Source organism: Bos taurus, chromosome 25, assembly GCF_002263795.3.
Source record: "Bos taurus isolate L1 Dominette 01449 registration number 42190680 breed Hereford chromosome 25, ARS-UCD2.0, whole genome shotgun sequence".
Classification (NCBI taxonomy): Eukaryota; Metazoa; Chordata; class Mammalia; order Artiodactyla; family Bovidae; genus Bos; species Bos taurus.
The window spans coordinates 19748242-19771697 of record NC_037352.1 but is presented as its reverse complement, the minus strand read 5'-3'; the positions used below and the strand labels follow the sequence as shown (position 1 = coordinate 19771697).

General features: G+C 38.1%; 1 protein-coding gene across 2 annotated transcripts in view; it reads right to left on the bottom strand.

Annotated features, from left to right (window-relative positions):
* Positions 1-1759: 1759 nt before the first annotated feature.
* Positions 1760-23456, bottom strand: part of MOSMO (modulator of smoothened) — a 75978-nt gene continuing 54281 nt past the window's right edge. The window contains exons 2-3 of one of the 2 annotated variants that reach the window (XM_002697989.7): positions 7222-7434; positions 1760-2600 (exon numbers count right to left, since the gene is read on the bottom strand). In XM_002697989.7, the coding sequence (XP_002698035.1) occupies positions 2416-2600; positions 7222-7434 (398 nt within the window). In that variant the 3' untranslated portion in view covers positions 1760-2415. Of the gene's footprint in view, positions 2601-6846; positions 7435-23456 lie in introns of those variants that run through there. The other variant, XM_015460345.3, reaches the window with a different exon arrangement.

The window sequence follows — 23456 nt, the reverse complement described above, 5'->3', positions numbered from 1 at the left end:
AAGACAGTGATGAAATTAAAGACAAGTTTATGGTTTGTGTAATAGATACAAATAAAACCTTCAATTCTGCACTCTTATATGCGATACCACTGTAAGTGAAAGAAGTAAACAGTGGGGAAATTCTTAGCAGCTGAGAAACTTTCTCTCCCCATGCTCTTGATCCAGTTAGAAATACTTTGAGAAACTATTTACAATAAAATTCATCTTTTGGAAGAGAAAAGCTCTTGGTCATTATCATAAATTAATTTGAACCATACTTTGCTAAAAACACTTTACTTCAGTGGTATAAAAATGGCGACAACCAAAGCTTTCCTTCAAAGTGATCCACCTGACTGAGGTCCAATCAGGTCCCAATGAGAACTGCAATCCCTCCACAGCACATGTCCAGTGGTATTCTTAGAATGGACTAGACACCATGATACTTGGGGAAAATTAGTCTTCCTCAGGCATTTCCTAGAGATTTCTCTGACCCTGGGAAGGAAATGTGTGACATTCCCCCAGTACACTCAAGGAACACACCACAGTGGTGGCCCACCTCTTACCCTGACTCCTGAGTGAGCTGAAACACTGGGGTTTTCTTCTACAATCAAATACTGCTGAATTAACAGTAAGAAATATGAATGTCAAACAAGCCAGTGTGAAACACATCAGGCTCCTCCATTTCATACCTTGAATAACTGAGGAGGCAGCCCCATCTCTGAAGTAATCATTAAAAAACAAACAACAAACAAAAAAAACCAGTGCATTCATTTCCATTTGTGTGAAACAAGGGACCTACACTCTACTGAGAGGGACACTTGGGTTGCCGTTGCCATGAAAGACTCTCCTGCCCCACATTTCAAACAGGAGATTATCTATCGTGTTTATCTAGAAAAACAACTAGGCATGAAGGCATGGAAATGTGGAGAAGAGAAATACTGTATTTTAAAATGATCTGTGGGCTCAAAGGTTAGCTGCAATGTTGCTTTCAGGAAGAAATATAAAGCTGTGAGGTTAGTACAGCTCTTTAAACTAAATGCAAAAATGTTAGCTTTTAGCAAACAAGGCATAAAGCATTTAAAGAAAATATTGTATTGCTCATGTTTTTGGTAAAGGAGATTATTAATAATGCTTACAGATGAAAAGTATTAATTTTATGGCAGAGTGAAGTTAGTGTTATAAATGGCCAAAATATTGTAAATTGATCTTCCTAGTAGATTTTGAACTTATGTAAAGTTGTGTGCTTCAACATATACAATGCATTATTAATGTAACAGACCAAGCCAGTTGAAAAAGAGAACCTCTATACAACAGACAACAGTTGCCAATAATTTAAATAGTGTCAGATTCCCCAAATTATAAGATTTGACATGATCTTACCTTCTACTATCATGTACAAATAAATTAACCCTACAGAGAATTTTAGCTTAACTTAAAATTGCACCTAGAAAGGTATGGGATTATTTGTACCTATTACAAAAACCAGTTAAAATCAAGGGCTGCTACAAAGAATGAGGTAAACTGAAGACTCTCTCCACTATGCAGCCTTCAGATAAATGGCTTTTTTTTCTATTGGGTTCTAGGTTTGCACACCACAGTGTTTTGCTAGCAAAGCATTCAGAGTTCTCTTCCAGGAACTGTTTGCATGTGCGTGTATATAAATTTACACACACACATACACACACACACATATATACACACTGTATACTGCATCAGCAAAATATATATATTATATATATATTTATATAAATATAAGGAACATTTCCCCCACCCACCCACCCCCGACATGTTTCTTAGTGTTTAAATTTTTTTTTTTTGTACACAGAGAATAGGGAATTTCAGAATTTTTACATACATTTTAGCAAACAAGTTTTGATCTATTGGCTTCTTGGTGTAGTGATGCAATGGCAATCCATTCTGGTGCCAAAGACTCATACCATTACAAGGAAGCTGTGAACACTAATTTCTTAGGAGGTGAGGCCAGCCCCACATGAACATCTTTTGCATCCCTCTGGTCCGCCATGATTCATAAATACTTAGACTTTTTTCTTTTCCTCCCTCAAATGAATCATTAGACGTTAAAAATGGAACAACAGAGTACAAAGGGCCACATGCTTTTCAGTATAAAGCATTCTCCTTCACTAGGTTGCTATCACAGTGCAGACCTGACTGCCTGAATATGCTCAGGAGATTTAGTCAATATTGTCTGTATTTGGTTATGGAAAAGGCTCTCCTCATTTTTTGTTTTTAAATCCAAAGTGCATAGTGAGAACAAATCAAAGCATCTGTTTTTTTCTTTTCAGCATCAGTTTCATCTAAGCATCTTCCTACGTGAGGACTACTCAGATGCCTTGCCTCTGTCCTCCCCACCCTCCAAAAATAAAAAAATAAAATAAAATTAAAAATAATAAAAGAGTCAAGCGATTTAGACATTCATCAGCCTGGTAAACAAACTTTGCCGGCAAATAGAAGTCCTACTATTGTAAAGAAAATTGATAAGACAAAAAGTACATATGATGACCCAACTACTGTGTTGTTGGGTAATTTATAAGGTTGACCTCCGACTTCATTGATGTAAAATCCTATTGGAAATATTAGGGCAGCCATACAGAAAAGGATCACTGTAAAACAAACCAAAACATAACATTAGTAACATGGTTTGGTGATTAAGAAAACAATGAAAATTTGGCACAAAGGAAGTTTATAAGCAGGGTTGTGGATTGATGACAACATGGTCAAATCTGTTGCAACATGGACCACTTATAAAAAGGTTTGCATATACTACAGATCCTCCAAGCTTAACAATTAAATACAACAAAAGCTGGTTTAGCCTTTTACATACAGTTTTGAATACAAGCATTAAGAAAGGCCACCAAACCTACTAAGTAATTGTATATACAATTCTTGACGATTTAAAGTAGTGGCAAAGGGCTCAGTCAGACAGGGTTTAAGTTCTGGCTCTACTAGTGTAATCTTAGTCTTCTGAAATTCTGAAAATGGCTAAGTTGTAGAAGAATAAACAAAACAATTTTAAGTCCTTTGCACAGTGCCAGGTTGATATTAAGTGCTGAATAAATGTTGATTATTATCATCCTAGTATTATTTTCCCAATTCTATGCTCTTCTCAGTTGATATTAGTTATAAGGAATTGAGAAAAGGTACATACAAATATAGATATTATTTATCTTACCCAGTGTTTGGGCAGAAGTTATTCCACAGTTGGTTGTTTTAGAAACAGCGTGCTCCCCTGTGCTACCAAAGAAAATCTCTTCTTAAGAAACACAAATTACCTATAGATAGGCTGGCTCTTCCAAGAAAATATTTTGTGCTTTTTAAAGCATATTCATAGTCTTTCAACTTTCTCTGAAGGCAGAAATATTTCCTCAGCATATTGTGAAGGCAGAAATATTTCCTCAGTATATTGTGAAGGCAGATTACTGTAGAATCCCCATTACTAACTGAATGAGAAAACTTCGTGTTAAACCCATTCCCAGCAATAATGACAAAATCCTGGATAAATATACCAGTTGACACTTGTCCTAAATTGTTTGTGTTACTCAACCAACAAAATTTAATAGGAGAGTTCTGAAAAGGCCAATTATAAATATATCCTGGAAGGAATAGCTCCAGAAATGTAGTAAAAGGCAACATTTTCTTAGGTAATACACTAACTTAAGAAACACACCAGCACGCTTGTTTGCTTTGCACCATTTACGTGACTATTTTATATTAAATCAACACAGAGTTTATTTTCATTTTGGGCATATGACCACACCAAATAATGTTACATAAGCATATTTAGTTTCTTTTAGATACCTACTACAAAACGAATGAAAAATTCAGGTATTAAGTACTAGATTTTTTGGCCTTTCTGTTGTATAGTTAGCAATACACAACTTTATTAGCGCTGCCAATGTCCCCTCATCAGTGTTATTTGTCACCAACCTTTAATGGTTCTTGTATCTTAATATCGGAGAAGGCAATGGCACCCCACTCCAGTACTCTTGCCTGGAAAATCCCATGGACGGAGGAGCCTGGTAGGCTGCAGTCCATGGGGTCGTTGGGAGTTGGACACGACTGAGCGACTTCACTTTTTAATATGGTTTGATAAGTAAAATGAAACCACAATCTAAATAGCTATAGACAATCTAATAAAAGCAATGGGAAGACATTATTGTCTTAAAAACAATTTGTTCTTTAATATAGATTAATCTAACCTCAGGAAACACTAAAATAATTTATAAGTGCTTCAGACATATGCAGATGTTACTCTTGTTCATTCTGTTAACTGATGTGCCAACTTAATTCCTATCCTTTACTATTTTCTACTGTAAAATAAAAATCTATCTTTTATAGTAATCATTTACCACTTAATGACTATATTTAAAGCAGGGTTTAATATTTTACAAGTGTTAAATATTTTCCAAATTGGTTAGGAACAGCTTAATCAAATTTCTAGGAAGCAATGAACCCCTGATGGTATCCAACAGTGATTTCGAATCCAAGGAATCAAGTTATCTATACTTCCTGAGGAGTTTTTAATGCTGGTGGATAAGATTCTTTTAAGCTCTTGAGATCTGAGAAGTTACTTCAGATCTTAAGTACTGTTAATGCTGAAAATATCTATCAACTTTTGACAATTAAGTTCTGGGTCCTAAAAAAAAGTCTGTAAAGACGTAACTTCATATCCTGTATGGCATCGATTTCTTGGTGGTGAGAGCCAGATATCAGGTGTACTGGCAGACAAGTAAAGTAAGGTGGCGAAAGCAAGGACAAGAGTCAGACTTGAAGAAAAAGACACGTCTTTTTGTCACTCTTGCTGCCACAGGTGAGTCCCTCATGTGCGGCTCTCCTTTGAGCACTTCCTCTGTGTAAACCCATTAGAAAATTAAGTTAGTTTATATTCTTAACAAAACTACCGAGAAGTACATTTTCAAAGGCTGAATGGCAACACTAGGGGGAGTCCAACCCCCTCTTCTGACTGCCACCCCAGCAGACTAGCTGGGGTAAAAAAACAATGCATTTAAGGAAGAGAAAGGCTCTATGCTTCCTTAGATGACATCAACCCTAAGATACACTGTTGAACCAAAAAACCAAGACACAGAATAGTATAAATAGAATAAATATGTATTTATAGAACACTCACACATATACATATATGTTTCTACACATAGAACACCTCTGGTAGGAAACCCCAGGAACTGGTGAGAATGGTTGCTTCCAGGAAGGGAGTCGTGGATAACTGGGCAACAGGCCATAAATGAGATTTACTTTTCACTTGGTCACCCTTTCACAGGCTCTGAATTATATATCATACACATATTTTAAGAAGTTAAATTATTTAACCTGAAAAATAAAGGAAAAAATCCTATATTTCAAGGTAGTACATTTAAATACATATGTAAATATTCTCTCTTGAAGAGGAATGGAAAACAAGATAATCAAAGTTCTTTGCTTTTATTGAGTCACAGAATCAATGGCTCATGTGAGTAACTTGGTGCTTTTCTTTGACTCATACTACATTGCTAACTTACATTTTAGATTTTTGATATTCAGAGCATGGAAAGTGAAACTGTTAGTCACTCAGCCGTGTCTGACTCTCTGTGACCCCAAGGACTGTAGCCTCTGTCCATGGAATTTTCCAGGCAAGAATACTGGAGTGGGTCGCCATTTCCTTCCCCAGGGGATCTTCCCAATCCAGGGACTGACCCCAAGTCTCCTGCATTACAGGCAGATTCTTTACTGTCTGAGCCATCAAGGAATATGCACTCCCAAATTTTAACTAAATCCTTCTGGATGTTATTTAACTCCTAAAGAGTGAATTCTATCTGGATAAGTAACTATATCTGTAAGTAAAGATTCTCTTTAAATTCCTCATCAGTACCCTTTAATTTAGTAGCCCCATCTTTGTAACTGCCTCTAGACCCTACTATTTAGAAAACTGTCTCAGGCGGTCTGACCTCAAACAAGATCATCAACTTGTTTTACATTTCTTAACAAGGTTGAAGAAGCATTTTTATGTCAACTGCAACTTGATCTAGATTTTAAAATTAAGGGAGAAATAGAGATGAAAATAAAACAATAGATCTGGAAATGTATACATTCTCTAAAGAGAAAGAGCTTCATAGAGAGATAGGGAGAAAAAAAGACTCATGAACGAATATCCCTATCCTATGATCTTTAAGAATAAATTGAGTTGTAACATTAATAGGAATATATGGGATTATGCCTGCCCCTATAAATTCTACATGACAATATCAAGGCAAAGTAAGCTGTACTATAATATTTATTTTTTAAAAAATCTTAAGAAAACCTGAGATGATTATAAGATATTGAATTAGAAACTAAATCCTGTATTATTTGGCATAGGTATAGTTATGTTGTTCTTTAATGCAGAGTTTCTTAACAGGCCCTATTGGCATCCGGGGCCAGATAAGTCTTTGTTGTGGGGCTATTCTGTGCATCTGTACCCTTCTTAGCAGCATCCTTGGACTCTGCTCACTACGCGCCAGTAGCATCCCCTTAGTTGGGACAATCTAAAATGTTTACAGACTTTGACAAATGTCCCCTGGGGGATAAAACTGCTTTAGAAAGAAGAAAGCAAAATTACAGGAATCTTTCCTTTGTGCATTTTTGTTGCTTTTAGCTTGGGAAAAGCCTGTGTTGTGTTTTGAAATTAAACCAATTTTGCAAAGTACAAGAGAATGTGTAATATATGTATCATACCCTTGGGCATAGCTTAATGGCGTAAGAAATGTTGAGAAACAATTGTTAGATAGCTAAATGTGTTGATTTTTCAATGATCACGCAACAACTTACAGTAGAAACTCAAATCAATGATATTAAAAAGCAAATCACCACCTTAAACTAATTTATATTTCTGTATATATTTTTCTAGATTTATCTTTATTTGACAGAAGATTCCAATACCTTTAAGAAGAGGAAAAGACTCAGGTTAGTGGTAGCTCTGAGTCACAGGCCTGGAAAACTTATGTCACAGTGTGAGCAAAAATAAAATTCATTAAAATAGCACTTTATTCAAAGCAATTAAGGTCTGGATGTCCTGGTCTTGTGGTGAGAATTCTGAAGAGCTGATGGGACTGCGTGGAGTCTATCTGATGGCCGTACACAAATGGTGCTCTTTGATGATTAGAGAGTCCTTATTACTGAGACTTGAATATCTTCATAAAAATACCAGTGTGAGTGCCTTCTAGACAAATTTACTTAGCACAGGTTACTTACTTCCAGTGAATGCTATCCATCGAGCATATTTTGTGGCTTCTCTTCGCCAGTGGGAAGCCACCAACAAACCACAAGTGACAGTCAATGAAATGATTCCCATGATGATAAAAAACAGTGTGGTGACCCACTCTGGGGGAAGCCGAGGTGGGATGCATGTCCGGTCTCGTCCATGGATTGTTTGACACTGTCGCACAAGGCCCACAGTGAGTGCTCCTGGGGAGAGGCAAAACATAGGAATATGTCAGTGGGTTTGGCACACCCAGGGAACAGTCCCTACCAACACCCCTTAAATCTTATTTCTCTCTGAGTGGGTCATCCCAGCACTTAATTCCATTGGGTCCTACTCTGCAGCATTATGCTGTAGTCTGCTACGTAGAAATATTTCGTTTAACATGCAAAGTAAACTTAAACAAACCCCACAAGTCATAGAAGGCAATCATTCAGTCATTTTTTACTTTTCTGGGTGCTTGAGTCAAGCACTGTTCTAGGCTCCAGGGAAATAAGTGAACAAGAGAGATGAGGTTCCTGCTCTCGCTGGGCTTATCATTCTAACAGAAGGAATTGAAACTTTTCTATTCCCAGATCTAAGTCTCACCGTATATTGTTCTGGCTGAGAAGAAACACACTTTTAAAAAAATTAAAGGCAAACTTGAAGTATTTCTAAGTGTAATATGTAGATAAAATTAAATAATGGATAAAATGCTAGAACCAATATTATTTTATTAAATGTAAAAGGTCTAAGAATATTACAATATAAGCATTTTTCCATGAAATTCAAGAAAATGCTAGAAAAACTAGTAAGTTCACCCTGTTTGGTAAGTTCAACAATTTTTGTACAATGTGAAAGTGCTCACATTGCTAAATCATTACTAGCATGCTTCAGCAAAAAAGCATAGAGGCATCAGTGCTAACTTTTAAAGCACCTCTCTCTCATTTAAATAAATGAAAGCGTTTTTTGTATAACATTAAGTGCTATTTTTAAACAAACATGTTTTCATGTCAAACCCAAGGAACCCCTCTATCAAATTTGGGGTAAATTAATTTATAGAAATCTAGACAAGGAAGATGAAAAAGTAACTATTTTATCCTTTTCTCCACTAAGAAGAACAATTAAAATGTTACTTCTGAGTAAAACTTGCTTGCTTCTCCCTTTTAAGAGCAACTGCAAATGGGAAAACAGCTGCCAAAAATACAAGAAATTTCTGGAGCCACTGAAAACATAATAGATTTCTGCATCTTTTGTTGGTCTTATTTTCTCACTATGAACAAGAGCTACAACAAAAAGACAGTAACCTCAAAATCACAGCATGTGCCATGAACAAGTTCCTTTGTGAGGCATTTTGGGGAGCTGCCCTTAGTGGGAGCAGACAGACCAGGGCTGGAGCTGTATATATACGTGCATATGTGGGGCTGTTGGTCGGGTGCTGCTTTCCTGCAAGCTGCCTTTGCCATTAGTACATTTTTAGAAATAATCAATGCGTTCAAAGAAAACAAAGAAAAAAAACAGCTCTGCTCTCAAAATTGAGTTGGGGTCTTTTTTTTCCTCTAAGGCTAACTTTGTAACTTTTCAAGAGTGGAAGACAATAACTCAAATAAGCTGGACTTTTTCTCTCAAATCATCTGGTAATTAGGTGCTTCTTGTGATCTCCGAAGAGGTGCAAAAAGAGTTATAATTATGGGATCATCTCCAGCAAGGTGGAGGAGGTGAGGGGGGAGAGGGGCAGAAAGTTGAGCAAGCCTTCACAGTAATGCCACGTTATCCGCCTTCTATAGCCGCTGTTTGGAGTGGAGTGAGTTCATAGGCTCAGTTCAAAGTTTCCGACAATCACTAACCCCCCAGATCACGGATTGAACCTGTGTCTCCTGCTCTGGCAGGCAGACGGATTCTTTACCACTGAGCCACCAGGGGAAGCCCAACCTTTTTAGTATCTGGTAATTGCTTGAGACCAGAAAAGGTGCGACAACAGGGGTGAGGAGGTAGCAGAGAGTTGTGTAATTGTTCTTAAAATGAAACACTATAAAGTTTTCTTGAAAAGGAAACTTGGGGGAGAGAGTGTGTCTTATTATGACAAGCCATTTTATAGTAATTTGGGAAATAAAGCATTCACAGCAGTGCTCAAGCACTTCTATCAGGAAACCATTCCTGATCACTCAGCAAAAAACTTCTAACAAATTACCCTCTGTAGTCACTATTTCATTTATAAAAGCTCTAATTACTGTGAGAATAGACAACAGGCAATAAAAGACCCTCTGGAAAAATTCAATATTATGGATTCTGATTACAGTAACAACTTTCTTCACGACTTAAATATCAGTACAAAGACACTTTCATCAGTAACTCTAAACAGCCAGCACAGTGAAATTTAAATTTGAGAATTATTCTTTGCTGGTAAATATTTGAGGCTGTAGGTTCAATACATCTCTCCTTCAAAATATTTCAGAGTATCCTTTTATTGCCCCTCTTACTTTCCATTTATGGGCATGGCAAAGAGGACTCAAATTTAATTTTCTGTGCCTGTAGATTGTTACGCTTTCTGAGTAGGACTGCTTTTTCCTCCTCTCCTGAGAGGCACACCACACCAAATGAATACAAAGATAATAAGTAAGAAAATGAAAATTATAGCTATCAGTTTAGTTCAGTTGCTCAGTCGTGTGCGACTCTTTGCGACTCCATGGACTGCAGCATGCTAGGCTTCCCTGTCCATCACCAACTCCCAGAGCTTGCTCAAACTCATGACCATCGAGTCCATTGAGATAGCTATACTTCCTAGAAATCAAATGGAGATAACCTGACAGATGTTCAGCTTTGAAAGAGGAGTTATGCTCCTATATTTACAAAAGGCCTTATCACTACAAATCAAGACCTAATATTCAACAGCTACATTCTGAAAGAAAAGAAAGCTAATACTAACAGGAAGGTATACTGTATATAAGAAAATCAACTCACAAATATTTTATTGAATGTCTTTTACATGCCCACATTTCTGTAGTGGTTTGAGATTATAAAACTAATACTCTGCCACACTTTCAGTTAAAATAGATTTTTTCTTAAATTATGCAAGCGTTAGTGCAAACAGTGGTGGGTCAACATTGTTGCTAATATTCATTTTCCTAAGACTCTAGGGCAATATAATTTATATCAGAGTTACATATTTTCCATAAGCTGTCTGGATGTAGGGAACTGCAAGGGTAATTGTGCTGCTATTGTTGAATGTTGTAAATTCAGGTACTCTGAATACCCGAACTTTCACCAGGTCTTTAAATTTCATCTTTTACCTCAAAGTATTATCTCCTACCTGCAGATTCAAATCCACCACTCACACTGACTAGCCAAGATCCTTTACATCCTCCAAACTCTCTGAACACACTTATAGACTATATCACATAATTGTGCACTTGATTTTTTAAAAATAACTTTTATTTATCTATTATTTTTGGCTTTGCTGGGTCTTCATTCCTGTGTGGGCCTTTCTCTAGATGCGGTGTGTAGGCTCATCATTGTGGTGGCTTCAGGGCACGCAGGCTTCAGTAGTTGTGGGCACGAAGGCTTCAGTAGTTGTGGGCACACAGGCTTCAGCAGTTGGCTTCAGTAGCTGCGGGCACGCAGGCTTCAGCAGTTGTGGCTCCTGGGCTCTAGAGCACAGGCGCAATAGTTATGGTGCATGGGCTTAGTTGCTCCGTGGCATGTGAATATTCCCAGATCAGGGATCGAACCTGTGTCTCCTGCATTAGCAGGATTCTTTATCAGTGAGCCACCAGGGAAGCCCCATGCACTTGATTTTAAGGTAGCTTCTTTTAGACCCAAACAGAAAATGAGGGAACTGAACGTTTTACTTCACTGAAAGCCCTCAGAATGGCCTGCGGCAGTGGGCACAAAGCAGGAATTAACAAACATTTGGTGAAATTAAAAAATAAATTTAAAAATCATATTGCATTAATTAAATTTTCTATAGAACTCAGTGTGATTTCTTGAAGCACACTAAATTAAGCATACACTTAGCCATTCACTAATTTTTTGCTTTATCCAACAGGTCTTCTGTTTCTTGAAGGGGTCTGTAATTCCATTTCCCAAACAGCCAATCCATCTTTACTCTGCAGCTGTTTCCTAGGTAACCAGTCTAGCCAAATAAAAGACTTGCACACAACAGGAAAAAGGAAATCAACCAGGAACTATAGCATGCCATATGCCTCTTAGTATCTCACTGGTGTATCAAAACACAGAAAAAGAAGTCATAATTTCCTGTTAAGTGGGGAATCTTAACTGAGGAGGCTTTTGACACCCATCATCTATGGATCCAAACACTACTGAAATGATTTAACACAGCCAGTTTGAGCACGTCTGTTGCTACAACGAGGATGATTACAAGGCACGTCATCACCACGTGTAAAAGCTGTGTTACAGAAAATCTGAAACACAGGAGTTGTAAAGCACTAAGGCACACATACCCACCAATCCGTCAGAGCAAATCGGGTACAGTAACCGTTCAATAAACTGGCCACAGATTGGGTTTTCCAATATAGGTTTGAATTTGAACAAAACGGTGAAGTTATTTAACGTTTGCTATTGCCCTCTTCACCCACTCCAGTGTTCTTGCCTGGAGAATCCCAGGGACGGCGGAGCCTGGTGGGCTGCTGTCTATAGGGTCGCACAGAGACACGACTGAAGCGACTTAGCAAGCAGCAGCAGCACCATTGTCCTCTTCCATCTTCCCCTTGAATTTTCTTTCTACAAGTGTTCTCTTCATCTCATGGGGCTCTCTTTGTTAGTGAAAGGAACTGGCCCACCCAATCGCTACCACTGATGTGGATCTCTTACTCTACTTTCTCTCTGGGGATATAAACATCTGATCTTGGCAAGCTAGCCTACTAGTAACGTAATGGTCTTAATGATTGATAAAGGTTTAATATATTGCCCTTTTCAAGAGCATCTGTTTAAGTAAGGGACAATATTCCAACCAAACTGAAACTTAGTTTTATGTTTTAGTGACAGGTTGGTTGAGGAAATTTAGGAGAATCTGGAGGCAGGTGAGAAGAAGCCTGGCAGCCCGATGTGGGCAGTGATATACACCTTCTTGTGTAAGTCATACCCTGGCAGCTCATACTTTAAATGAGTAGGGACACAAACACAGAAAATGATAGTCCACAGGTAACTTAAAAACTTCACATATTTAATTTTTTCCTCCAGAAGCACTGCTAGTGATGATTATTTTTTTATTAGCTGTGATTTCTGGGTTCTACCTTAAGAAGTTGTTTACTTGCAAAGTTGGGTCTGACTCTTTGCGGCCCCATGGACTGTAGCCTGCCAGGCAAGAATACTGGAGAGGGTTGCCATTCCCTTCTCTAGGGGTTCTTCCCAACCCAGGGATTGAACCTGCATCTCCTGCATTGGTAGGCCAGTTCTTTACCATTTGAGCCACCTGGGAAGCCCACTTTTAGAGGTGGGTACTTATAAATAGTGAACTGGCCAAAAAGGGTGAACAGGTAAAACGAGGAATCTAATGAACCATACAATGGCAGTGTCTGAAAACCCTAGTGACATAACACTTAGGTTTATTAGGCCAGTCACCAGTGTCTGCTTTAGTAACAGTGTCCCTTCCTGTTACTTCCACCTGTTCTTATATCTCCCTGGCACTTTCTGCTATTTTCTTGGCATCCATCACTCTCCTACCATCTTCACTTCTTCCCTTATCCAGCCTAGAGTCCTTGATCCATCATATTACCACCTTTCTATCCTTTCACTGTACCCACCTGGCAAAAACCATAACCCTGATTCAATCTAAGTTTTGCCCTTGCACTTACCTCCAGGATGCTGATGCTCAGAGCAGAGGGGTGACACTAAGTTCCTATTGAGAAACCATCACTATCTCAGGGCCATTATTATCCAGAAACAAATTAGATGTCCCTAACTCACCACTTCCCCATTCTCTCCTGTGCCCATTTCAAGTCCACTGCACACTATATGAGAACGATCCACACCCCCCCCCCCCATTACTTCAGTAGATGCCTTGGTCTGTTACTTTTCAGAAAAGATAGGGGCCGTCATACAGCAACTCCTTAACTGTTCACCATGAGAACTTACGAATTTATCTGTGTATACTTGTTCTTTCATCTTATTCATCTTTCTACCTTTGTTTTGGATCCTATTCCCTCTTACTTTCTCTGGGAGCTTGCCTAACATTATTTTCTTTCTTTTCTGGACTGCAAAAGTCTCCCCTATTTTTTTTTTAAGACCTGTTTACTTCTTACTTTTTGGCTGCACCACCTGGTGTGTGGGATCCTAATTCCCTGACCAGGGATGAAACCCATGCCCCTTGAATTAGACATGGAGAGTATTAATTACTGGAAAGCCAGGAAAGCCCCCCAAGTCTCCCCTATTATAAAACAAGAACACCCCATCATGTCAAGTCATCCTCTGGTCTCAACATGCCTGTGTTTCTGTCTGCTCTGCCTAGCATCCTCTGTCCCCGAGCCTGGTCAAGAGTTCCTATCTCCACTTCCCTGAGTCTTATTCACCCTTTAATCTACTGTAGCTTGGCTTTTACCCCAACCACCCCCTGGCACAGCTCTTGCCAGGTTCATCATTCATTCCACTCTGCTGACTTTGATGGATATTTCTAAGTCTTTTCTCAATATTTTAGCAGCATCTGATATAACTTCATTTCCTCTGGTTTTAGTGACTCCGTATTCTATTTATTTTCCTCTGGCCTCTCTGGTTTGTCTTTCTTTTTTTCCACAGGCACTTTGTTCTCGGCCACGGTGTTTCTTAGGGATCTTTGTTGGACTTGTCTTCTATACACGGTTTCTTCGATTAAGTCCAAGTGGCTTACAAAAGTCTGGATGATATTGCTTCTTTTTTCCCATTTTTTCATATTTGGTGCTCAAGTTCTTAAGTTAATTCTTAAATCATCTCTAACAAGCATGAGCACACCAGGCTTTCATATATGCGTTCCCTCTGCTTAAACTACTCTTTCAAACGGTTAGTACCTACAATTCCAAATCCCAGTCACAGTTTAAAAGTCACCTCTGGCAAGTCTTCCTCGACAAGCTCTTACACTCCCATTCTGGGCGGATCGCTCCTCTATGCTTCCATGCCCCCAATCATAGCATTATAACTGTCTCTTTATTGAACTTGAGGGAAATCCTAAATTTATAGCCAGGAGGTGAGAAATGCCCCCTCACCCCAAACTTGTGGCAGTGTCTGAACTAGAGGCAATCTTGTGGAAGACAGAGCCCTTAATCTGTGGGATCTGTGCTAACTCTAGGTGGCTACTGTCAGAATTGAAGTGTATTAGTGTACCCAGGAGTTAGAATACATACATTTACACAAAAACTTGTATATGAATGTCCAAAGCATTATTCAGAATAACAAGGAAAGTGGAAACAACCCAAATGTCCATCAAATGATAAACAAAATCCATAGAATATTATTCAAAAAAATTTTTAAAAAGTACTAACACAAGCTACATGTATAAACCCTATGTTAAGTTTACAAAAAAGCCAGACACAAAAGGCTATATGGCGTATTATTTCATGTATATGAAATATAACAAATAGGTAAATCCACAGAGACAGAGATTAGTTGCTGCCAGGGGCTAAGGGAGGAGGAATTGGGAAGTTCGGGGTTTCTTTTTCCTGGGCTGATGCAAATACTCTGGAACTAGATATTGGCAATGATTGCACAGCATTATGGATATACTAAAAATCACTGAATTGTACACTTAAAAATGATGGATTTTATCTCAGACAAAACCCAACAGATTAGATTTACCAACTTAATTTCAATAGTATACCAAAATTTTTGCCCCAATATCCCTCTATTATCTCCCTTTCTTTTGTACTTATTACCATGTAAATTACATCTTTATATACTGTAAGCCCATCAACACAGTTTTATAATTATTACCCTATTTTAAAGAGAAAAAGAGGACTTCCCTGGTAGCTCAGTGGTAAAAGAATCTGCCTGCCAATGCAGGGGACACGGGTTTAATCCCTGGTCCAGGAAGATCCCACATGCTGCAGAGCAACCTCGCTTGTGCACCACAACTACTGAAGCCCAAGCGCCTAGAGCCTGTGCTACACAAGAGAAGCAGCTGCAACGCAAAGCCTGCGCACTGCGCCTGGGGAACAGTCCCCCGCGTGCTGCAACTGAAGAAGGCCCACACAAAGCAGTGAAGACCCAGCACAGCCTAAACAAATAAATGAACCTTTTAAAGAGGAAAGGATTACTCACAAAAAGACATTTATACTGACTTTTATATTCACCTCTGTAGTTACTTTTACTGGTGGATTTCTTCAAGTGGATCCAAAACAGTGCCTCATGCCCTTTTATTTCAATTTGAAGAAAACTCCCCTCAGTATTTCTTACAGGACAAGTCTGTCTATGATGAATTTTCTCAGTTTTTGTTTTTTTAGAATACCTTGATTTCTCTTTTGTTTCTGAAGGATAGTTTTGCAGAATTTTTAGTTGACAGTCTGTTTCTTGCAGCATTTTGAATGTGTCATCCCACTGGTCTCTGGCCTCATGGTTTCTGATGAGAAGTCAGTTGCTAATGGTTTTGAGGATCCCTTGAACATGAGGATTCACTTTTCCCCTGCTGTTTTCAAGATGCTCTTCATGTCTTTGGACTGTATGACTATGATGTAGCTAGGTGTGAATTACTTTGAGTCTATCCTGCTTGGAATTTGTTGAGGTTCTTCAATGTGGAGATTAAAGTTTTTCATTAAACCTGGAGAGACTTTGGTCATTATTTCTTCAAATATTCTTTAAGCCCCTTCTCTGTTCCCCTTCTGAGACCTGTCATGTGTGTGCTAGAATACAGTATTCCCCCCTTAACCACAGTTTTGCTTTCCAGTTTGTTACCTGCAGTTGACCGCAGTCAAAAAATATTAAACGGAAAATTCTAGAAGTAAACAATTCTAAACTAAATAAAATTGTTCAAATTTTTGGGGGTCACAAAGAGTCAGACACGACTGAGTGACTGAAAAACAAAATGAAATAAACAATTAGTTTTAAATTGTGAGCTGTTTTGAGTAGCATGATGAAATCTCATAGGACGTGCTCTGGCCCACCTAGGACATGAATCATCCCGTTGTCCAGTGGGCGCACGCTGTATGGGCTACCGCCTGTTAGTCACTTGTTGTTCAGTCACTGTCATGTCTAACTCTTTGTGACTCCATGGACTGCAACATGCTAGGCTTCCCTGTCCTTCACTATCTCCCAGAGCTTGCTCAAACTCACGTCCAGTAAGTCAACGATGCCATCCAACCATCTCATCCTCTGTTATCCCCTTTTCCTACTTTGCCAGAATCAGGGTCTTTTCCAACGAGATGGCTCTTTGTATCATGTAGCCAAAGTACTGGAGCCTCAAGCATCAGCATCAGTCCTTCCAATGAATATTCAGGGTTGATTTCCTTTAGGATTTTTGGTCATGTAAGTTATCCAACAGACTGTCGAGGTATCCCAGTGCTTCTATTCAGGTACCCTTATTTTACTTAATAATAGCCCCAAAGTACAAGACTAGTGATGCTGCCAATTAGGCTATGCCAAAGTGAAACCATAAAGAGCTTCTTTTACATGAAAGGTGACAGTTTTCAGTAAGAAAAAAAATTGTATGCCAAAATTGCTAAGATCCATAGTATGAATGAATCTTCTATCTGTGAACTGTGAAGATGGAAGAGAAATTCATGCTATTTTTTGCTGTTGTACCTCAAACTGCATAAGTTATGGCCATAGTGTGTTAAGTACTTAGCTAAGATGGAAAAGGCATTAAACTTGTAGGTAGAAAACTTGCCAATTGATGGCAATGTGTTACATCAGAAAGCACAGAGTCTATAGGAAAACATCAGCAAAGGATTCCCTAAAACAAATGGTACCAAGCCATTTACTGCCAGTAAAGGATGATTACATAGCTCCAGGAATAGGTCTGGACAGAAGAATATAAAAACTACTAAAGAAGTTGTATCTGCAAATGAAGAATTCTGGCAATGTTGAAGTTAAAGACAGAGATAACATTTACATAACTTTTACTCAATATATTGTTATAATTGTTCTCTTTTAGTTCTTGTTTTTATGCTCTTACTTTGCCTTATTTATAAATTAAACTTTATCACACAGGTGTTTATGTATAGGGAAAAACATAGGATAGAGGGTGGAGTACTATCTGCAGTTTCCAGCATTCACTGGGGGTCTTGGAACATACCCCTTTGTAGGGGAGATAAGGCAGGAACTACTGCATTTCCCTTACTGAAGTATAAGAGCTCTTTAAATATTAAAGTAATCAGCTATTTATCTGTGATTTGAGCTACAGATATTTTATCCCAGATATCCTGAGAACTCCTGCTTTTTTTCTAGAGATAGGTTTACCTTCAAAACTTGCTTCTTTTTTTTTTTTTTTAAATAAAATAAAATAAAATAAAAAAAAGAAAGCAAGCAAGCTAGAAAAAAAAAAAAAAAAAAAAAAAAACAAACTTGCTTCTTGTCAAAGAGATGATCAGACCTAAAGAGTAACATTCAATTACACTTGGCAAGAAGTGTTTCTTAAATCCTGGAATTATTTTCTTTTGGAGTTTAATATTTTAAATCACCACATAAAGCCTCTGGTGCTAGAGATATAGTGAAGTGTGCTATTTAAAGACCACAAGGCAGAATAAAGGAACACAAGCAGAACCCAAGTCACTTCACTTCACTTACTCTAGCTTAAGAGAGGATTTCCTTTTAACTTCCAAAATTAAAGTGTTTGAAAATACTTCCACAGAGTGTTTTCTTTCCAAAGTACATTTTCCAGCCACAAAACAGATGTAAACAACCTCAATCAATAAATCAATAAAACAGAATCAAATAACCTCAACAGATCAAATATATATATGATGGCATTAGAAATCAATGGAAATAATGGATTAAGAATTAGAAAAGAACTTTTTAGAAAGTTAAAAAAATAAATTTCTAATTAGAAAAGAATTAAGATAGATTCCTATTAATACCCTGTATCAAAATAAGATAGCAGAAATATAAAAACTAAAATCATAAAATAAAAAGAAAAAAGAAAATGGGGCTTCCCTGGTGGCTCAGTGGTGAAGAATCCACCTGCCAATGTAAGAGACATGATTCAGTCCCTGGTTCGGGAAGATCCCATGTGTCCCGGAGAAACTAAGCCTGTGTGCCACAACTATTGAGCCTGTACTCTGGAGCCCAGGAGCCCCAACTCCTGAGCCCACATGCTACAACTACTGAAGCCCACGTATCCTAGAATCTGCATTCAACAAGAAGAAAAGCCACAGCAATGAGAAGGAACCACAACGAACCATAGTCCTTGCTCATCACAACTAGAGAAATGCCCACGCAGCAGCAAAGACCCAGCACAACCAAAAATAAACAAATAAATACAATTATTTTTTAAAAAAGGAAAATATTCAAGTTGACTGTGTGGTCTTAGGAATGGGGAAGACCCTTCAACTATATATGCAAAGTCAGATTCTATAAAGAAAAAGATCATGATTGTAATTTAAAAGTAAATAATAACCACGTGCAATACATATGAAGGGGTAATATTCTTTATATATAGCGAGTCCTTTCAAATCAATGTGAAATTGAACATCAAAATTGAAAAATGGACAAAGGATATGAATAAGCAATTCATATAAGATGGCATACAGGATATCTAAAGTACATATACTTTAAAGTTCATGCTTTCCAGTAATCAAAGAAATGCAGACCAAAACAATATTTCTATTTTTTGGCTACAGCAAAAAAAAAACAAAAACAAAAACAAAAACACAAACACCAGGTTGAGGAGGTGAAGTAAGATATTCTCCAATAAGATAAATTTCTAAATGTATTCTTCAGGGCAATTTGGCAACACACATTAAAACCTTCAAAAATATATCCCTATCTTCCAATCTAATACATACAAGAATTTAGAATACGGTAAAGGTGGCATTTCAAAATATCAGGGAAAAAAACGTGCCAGTCAATGAATAGCGCTGGGGCAATGCCCATTATTGGGGGAAAAAATAAAAGTTAATATTTAAAATTATGGGTAAAAATAAATTCAAAATATTATATATAGCTAAATATAAAAAAAAAAAAAAAACTCAAAAACTATAACCCTGAAAAGACTTAAAAAAAAAAAAAAAAAAAAGACACAAAACCCTCAGCTCATAAAGAAAAAAGATAAAACTTTAGGGACTTCCCACCACCACCGGTGGTGCAGTGGTTAAGAATTTGCTTTGCAACGTAGAAGACTTGGGTTTGATCCCTAGTCATGGAACTAAGATTCCACATGCTGCAGAGCAAACAAGCCTGCGTGTGGCAACTACTGAGCCCGAGCACTGCAACTGGAGAGTCTGTTCACCATCAATGAAAGATCCCAAGTGGCACAACCAAGACCTGACACAGCCAAATAAATAAATAAATACTTCAAAAAACCTTTAAACTTCTTTATGACAAAAGAAACCATAAATAATAATGAAAAATAAATCTGAAAAACAAAGTGAGGCTGGGAGAAAATATTTTCAACTATATGACAGTTTAATATTTGGAATATATGAAAAAGTACCAGAAATCAAAGAGGAAAAATTAAATACTTCAAGTATACAAACAGAAGAGTGGCCAATAAGATGAAAAGATGTTCAGGGAATTCCCTGGCCGTCTTTTGGTTGGGACTCCAAGTTTTCACTGCCAAGGGCGTAGGTTTTGTCCCTGGTCAGGGAACTAAGATCCCACATGACTTTGGGATGGCTAGAAAAAAAGCTCAACTTCATAAAAAACAAACACAAATTAAGATAAAATACCATGTGTTGGCCATTAAATTGGTAAAAACTAAGAAAATTTGTATTATCCAGTACTGGAAAAGGTATGGGGAAGTGAATACTAATTTACACACTGTTGGGATGGTGGGAAGAAAAGTGGTGCAGTCTTTTGGGAGACCAATTTGAAATAATAACAGCAACCACATCAGTTAATGCTTATGCAGTACATGTCCCAGGTAGTATTCTAAATGCTTAAGATAAACTAGCTCATTTCATCTCTTTATAATACTATGTGTGTGTTAGTTGCTCAGTTGTGTCTGACTCTTTGCAACCCCGTAGACTGTCACCTCTGTCCATGGAATTCTCCAGGTAAGGATATTGGAGTGAGTAGCCATTCCCTTCTCCAGGGGATTTTCCTAACCTAGGGATAGAATCCAGGTCTCCCATACTACAGGCAGATACTTTACCATCTGAGCCACCAGATCTGAGTCCGTGTAAAACTATGAGGTAAGTACTATTATTTCTCTAGCTTATAGATGAAAAAATTGAGCCACAGAGATGTTGTGTAAAATCATACACAAAGATGCTGAACCTAGGAAGTTTGGCTCTAGACTATTATCCATTATGCTATATTATAGGGCTTCCTGGGTGGCTCAGCAGTAAAGAATCCGCCTGTCAATGCAGGAGATATGAGTTCAATCCCTGGGTCAAGAAGATCCCCTGGAGAAGGAAATGGCAACCCACTCTATTATTCTTGCCTGGGAAATCCCATGGACAGAGGAGCCTGGCAGGCTACAGTCTATGGGGTCACAAAACAGCTGGACGCGACTGAGTGAATAAATAACAACAACAACAAAATGCTATATTATACAGCAGTAGCAGCCTTGGAAATACACTGCTTAGATTTCCCTTGAAAACACCTTGAAGTTTAACTCCCAAATGCAGTTAGCCTACAGCTGTTAGTACTTTTTAAGATTCACCTCATTTTTCAAGATCAAGCCGTTTTTTTTTTTCCTAAGAAGCCTCTGGTCAATAACGCAGGATGAAGGAGTTCGAGGGCCTAGCCATTTCTGCCCAACACAGCACTACTCCTCTAAAAGGTAATCTTTACTTCAGAGCGTCCACTGAGTTGGCTGACTCTGATAGATCTGTATCATGCTCTGACCACTGTCTCTCACCTTTCGTGTCTGTTTCCTTGTTTTTCACAAGCACTAATTCTCAAATACTATTTGCAGTTCTAATTCCGTCTCAGTCGCCAGCTTCCCAGAGGACCCAACTGATACAACTGCCTTTCTGGCAAAATTTTAAGCAAAGCTGCCTTTTACCCAGCAGTTTCATTTTTACATATGTAATCCAGAGAAAATTCTGCATATACAAAGAAAAAGGTGCAGATGTTCATTGCATTATTATTTATAATAGTGAAAGAAACCTAAACACCGATGGATAGAGGAATGGTTAAATTAATTACAGTACACACACCATAGAATACTGAAAAGAATGAGATAATTCTGTGCATACTAGTGTGGAAAGATTTCTTAAGACATCATGAGAAAAAAGCAAACCATAGAACAATACGTATCATGAGATTCATTTATTTAAAAATGCATATTTCTGTAAGGACACATATATGTAGATGCATAGGAAACTGAGTAACCACTCTTCTGGAAAGGAAAGATGGAGTGGGGCGGGGTAGGAAAGTTAGATATGAGCAAGAAAACCTGTATTTTCTTTTTTTTTTTGGCCATGCTGCATGGTTTGCAGGATTTTAGCTGCCCCCCTCAGGGATTGAACGTGGGCCCCAGCAGTGAAAGTTCCGAGTCCTAACCATTGGAGTGCCAGGGAATTCTCTCAGTTTCACTTTAAAATTTAAAATGCATTCACATACAGTTGATCCTCATTATTTGCAGATTTCAACTTGCAAATATGCTCACCCACTAAAATTTATTTGTAACCCTCAAATCAACAATTGAGGCACTTTAGTGGGCATCCAAAGACAACAGCATGTGTGCAGGATGGCAAAACGCTGAGTCACGTGACATACACATTTTCAGTTGAAGTCAAACCAGGTGATGCTCTGCCTTGCTTCAGCTCTCATATGGAAAGCAAGTGTCCTTTCCATGGTCTCTTTATGCCATGCTTTTACATTTGTGAGGTTTTTACTGGTGACTTTACTGTTCATTTTTAATTTTTTTGGCTGTGCTTCAGGGTAGGTAGGATCTCAGTTCCTCGACCAGGGACCAAATTGGAGCCTCCTACATTGGAACTGCAGTCCTAACCACTAGACCCTCAGGGAAGTCCGGAACTGGCTGTTTAAAAGGGCCCCCAAGTATAATGCCCAAGTGCTGCCTAGTGTTCCTAGCACAGGGAGGCTGTGGTGTGACTTTCAGAGAAAAAACATGTGTCAGATACACTCTGTTCAGACACGAGTTATAGTGCAGTTGGCACTATATTATTATATATTAGTAGTGTATAATATTTATATATTAATATATCATTGATTTATTGAATCCTTAAGGGGTCCTTTGGAGAAGGCGATGGCACCCCACTCCACTACTCTTGCCTGGAAAATTCCATGGACTGGAGGAGTCAGGTAGGCTGCAGTCCATGGGGTCTCGAACAGTTGGACACGACTTAGGGACTTCACTTTCACTTTTCACTTTCATGCATTGGAGAAGGAAATGGCAACCCACTCCAGTGTTCTTGTCTTGAGAATCCCAGGGACGGGGGAGCCTGGTGGGATGCCGTCTATGGGGTCGCACAGAGACGGACATGACTAAAGTGACTTAGCAGCAGTAGCAGCAGCAAGGCGTCTTTAAACAGAAACATGAAACTAGGTAATGAATTGACAGGTTGATGAAATGTGACCATAGGCTCACAGTAACCTAACCCTTAGGGACAATAATCCACTATTTACTAATCCAGCGTTTGCAGTGACTTTATAGAACATAACTACCAAACGAGAATCAAATCAAAGTTAAAAAAAAAAAAAAGGCACAGGAGTTATGTTAACCAGAGTCCATTAAAAATAGAGAAATAAAGTCCTCAACAGGGGTCATGTCCTTTTAGTTCTCCTGTGCACTCAAATTCCACATCCCTGACCTTCCTACTTTTCACGTGGTGGTAACAGAGCTGTCTGGACTTTTCTAAACTTAAGTTTTTTTTCACAAGGCCCCAAATAAAAGAATTAAAGAACTCAGAACAAATTACTACTGACAACCTAGGTTCCTTCAAAAAGACTGAAGATTTTACTTTGAAAATGACATCTTGGTCAGCTTGAACCTGAACCAATATATTAGCCACTAGACATATTTGGTTATTAAGAACTTGAAATACGTCTATCATAACATTTTTTAAACACTAACCAAAAATCTTTTTAAATTTAAGAAATGCAGAGGGCAGACAAATTTTTATTTTCAGGATCCAATAACTATTCATTTTTGTTGTTGTTCAGTCACTAAGTCACATCTGACTCTTTGCAACTCAGTAGA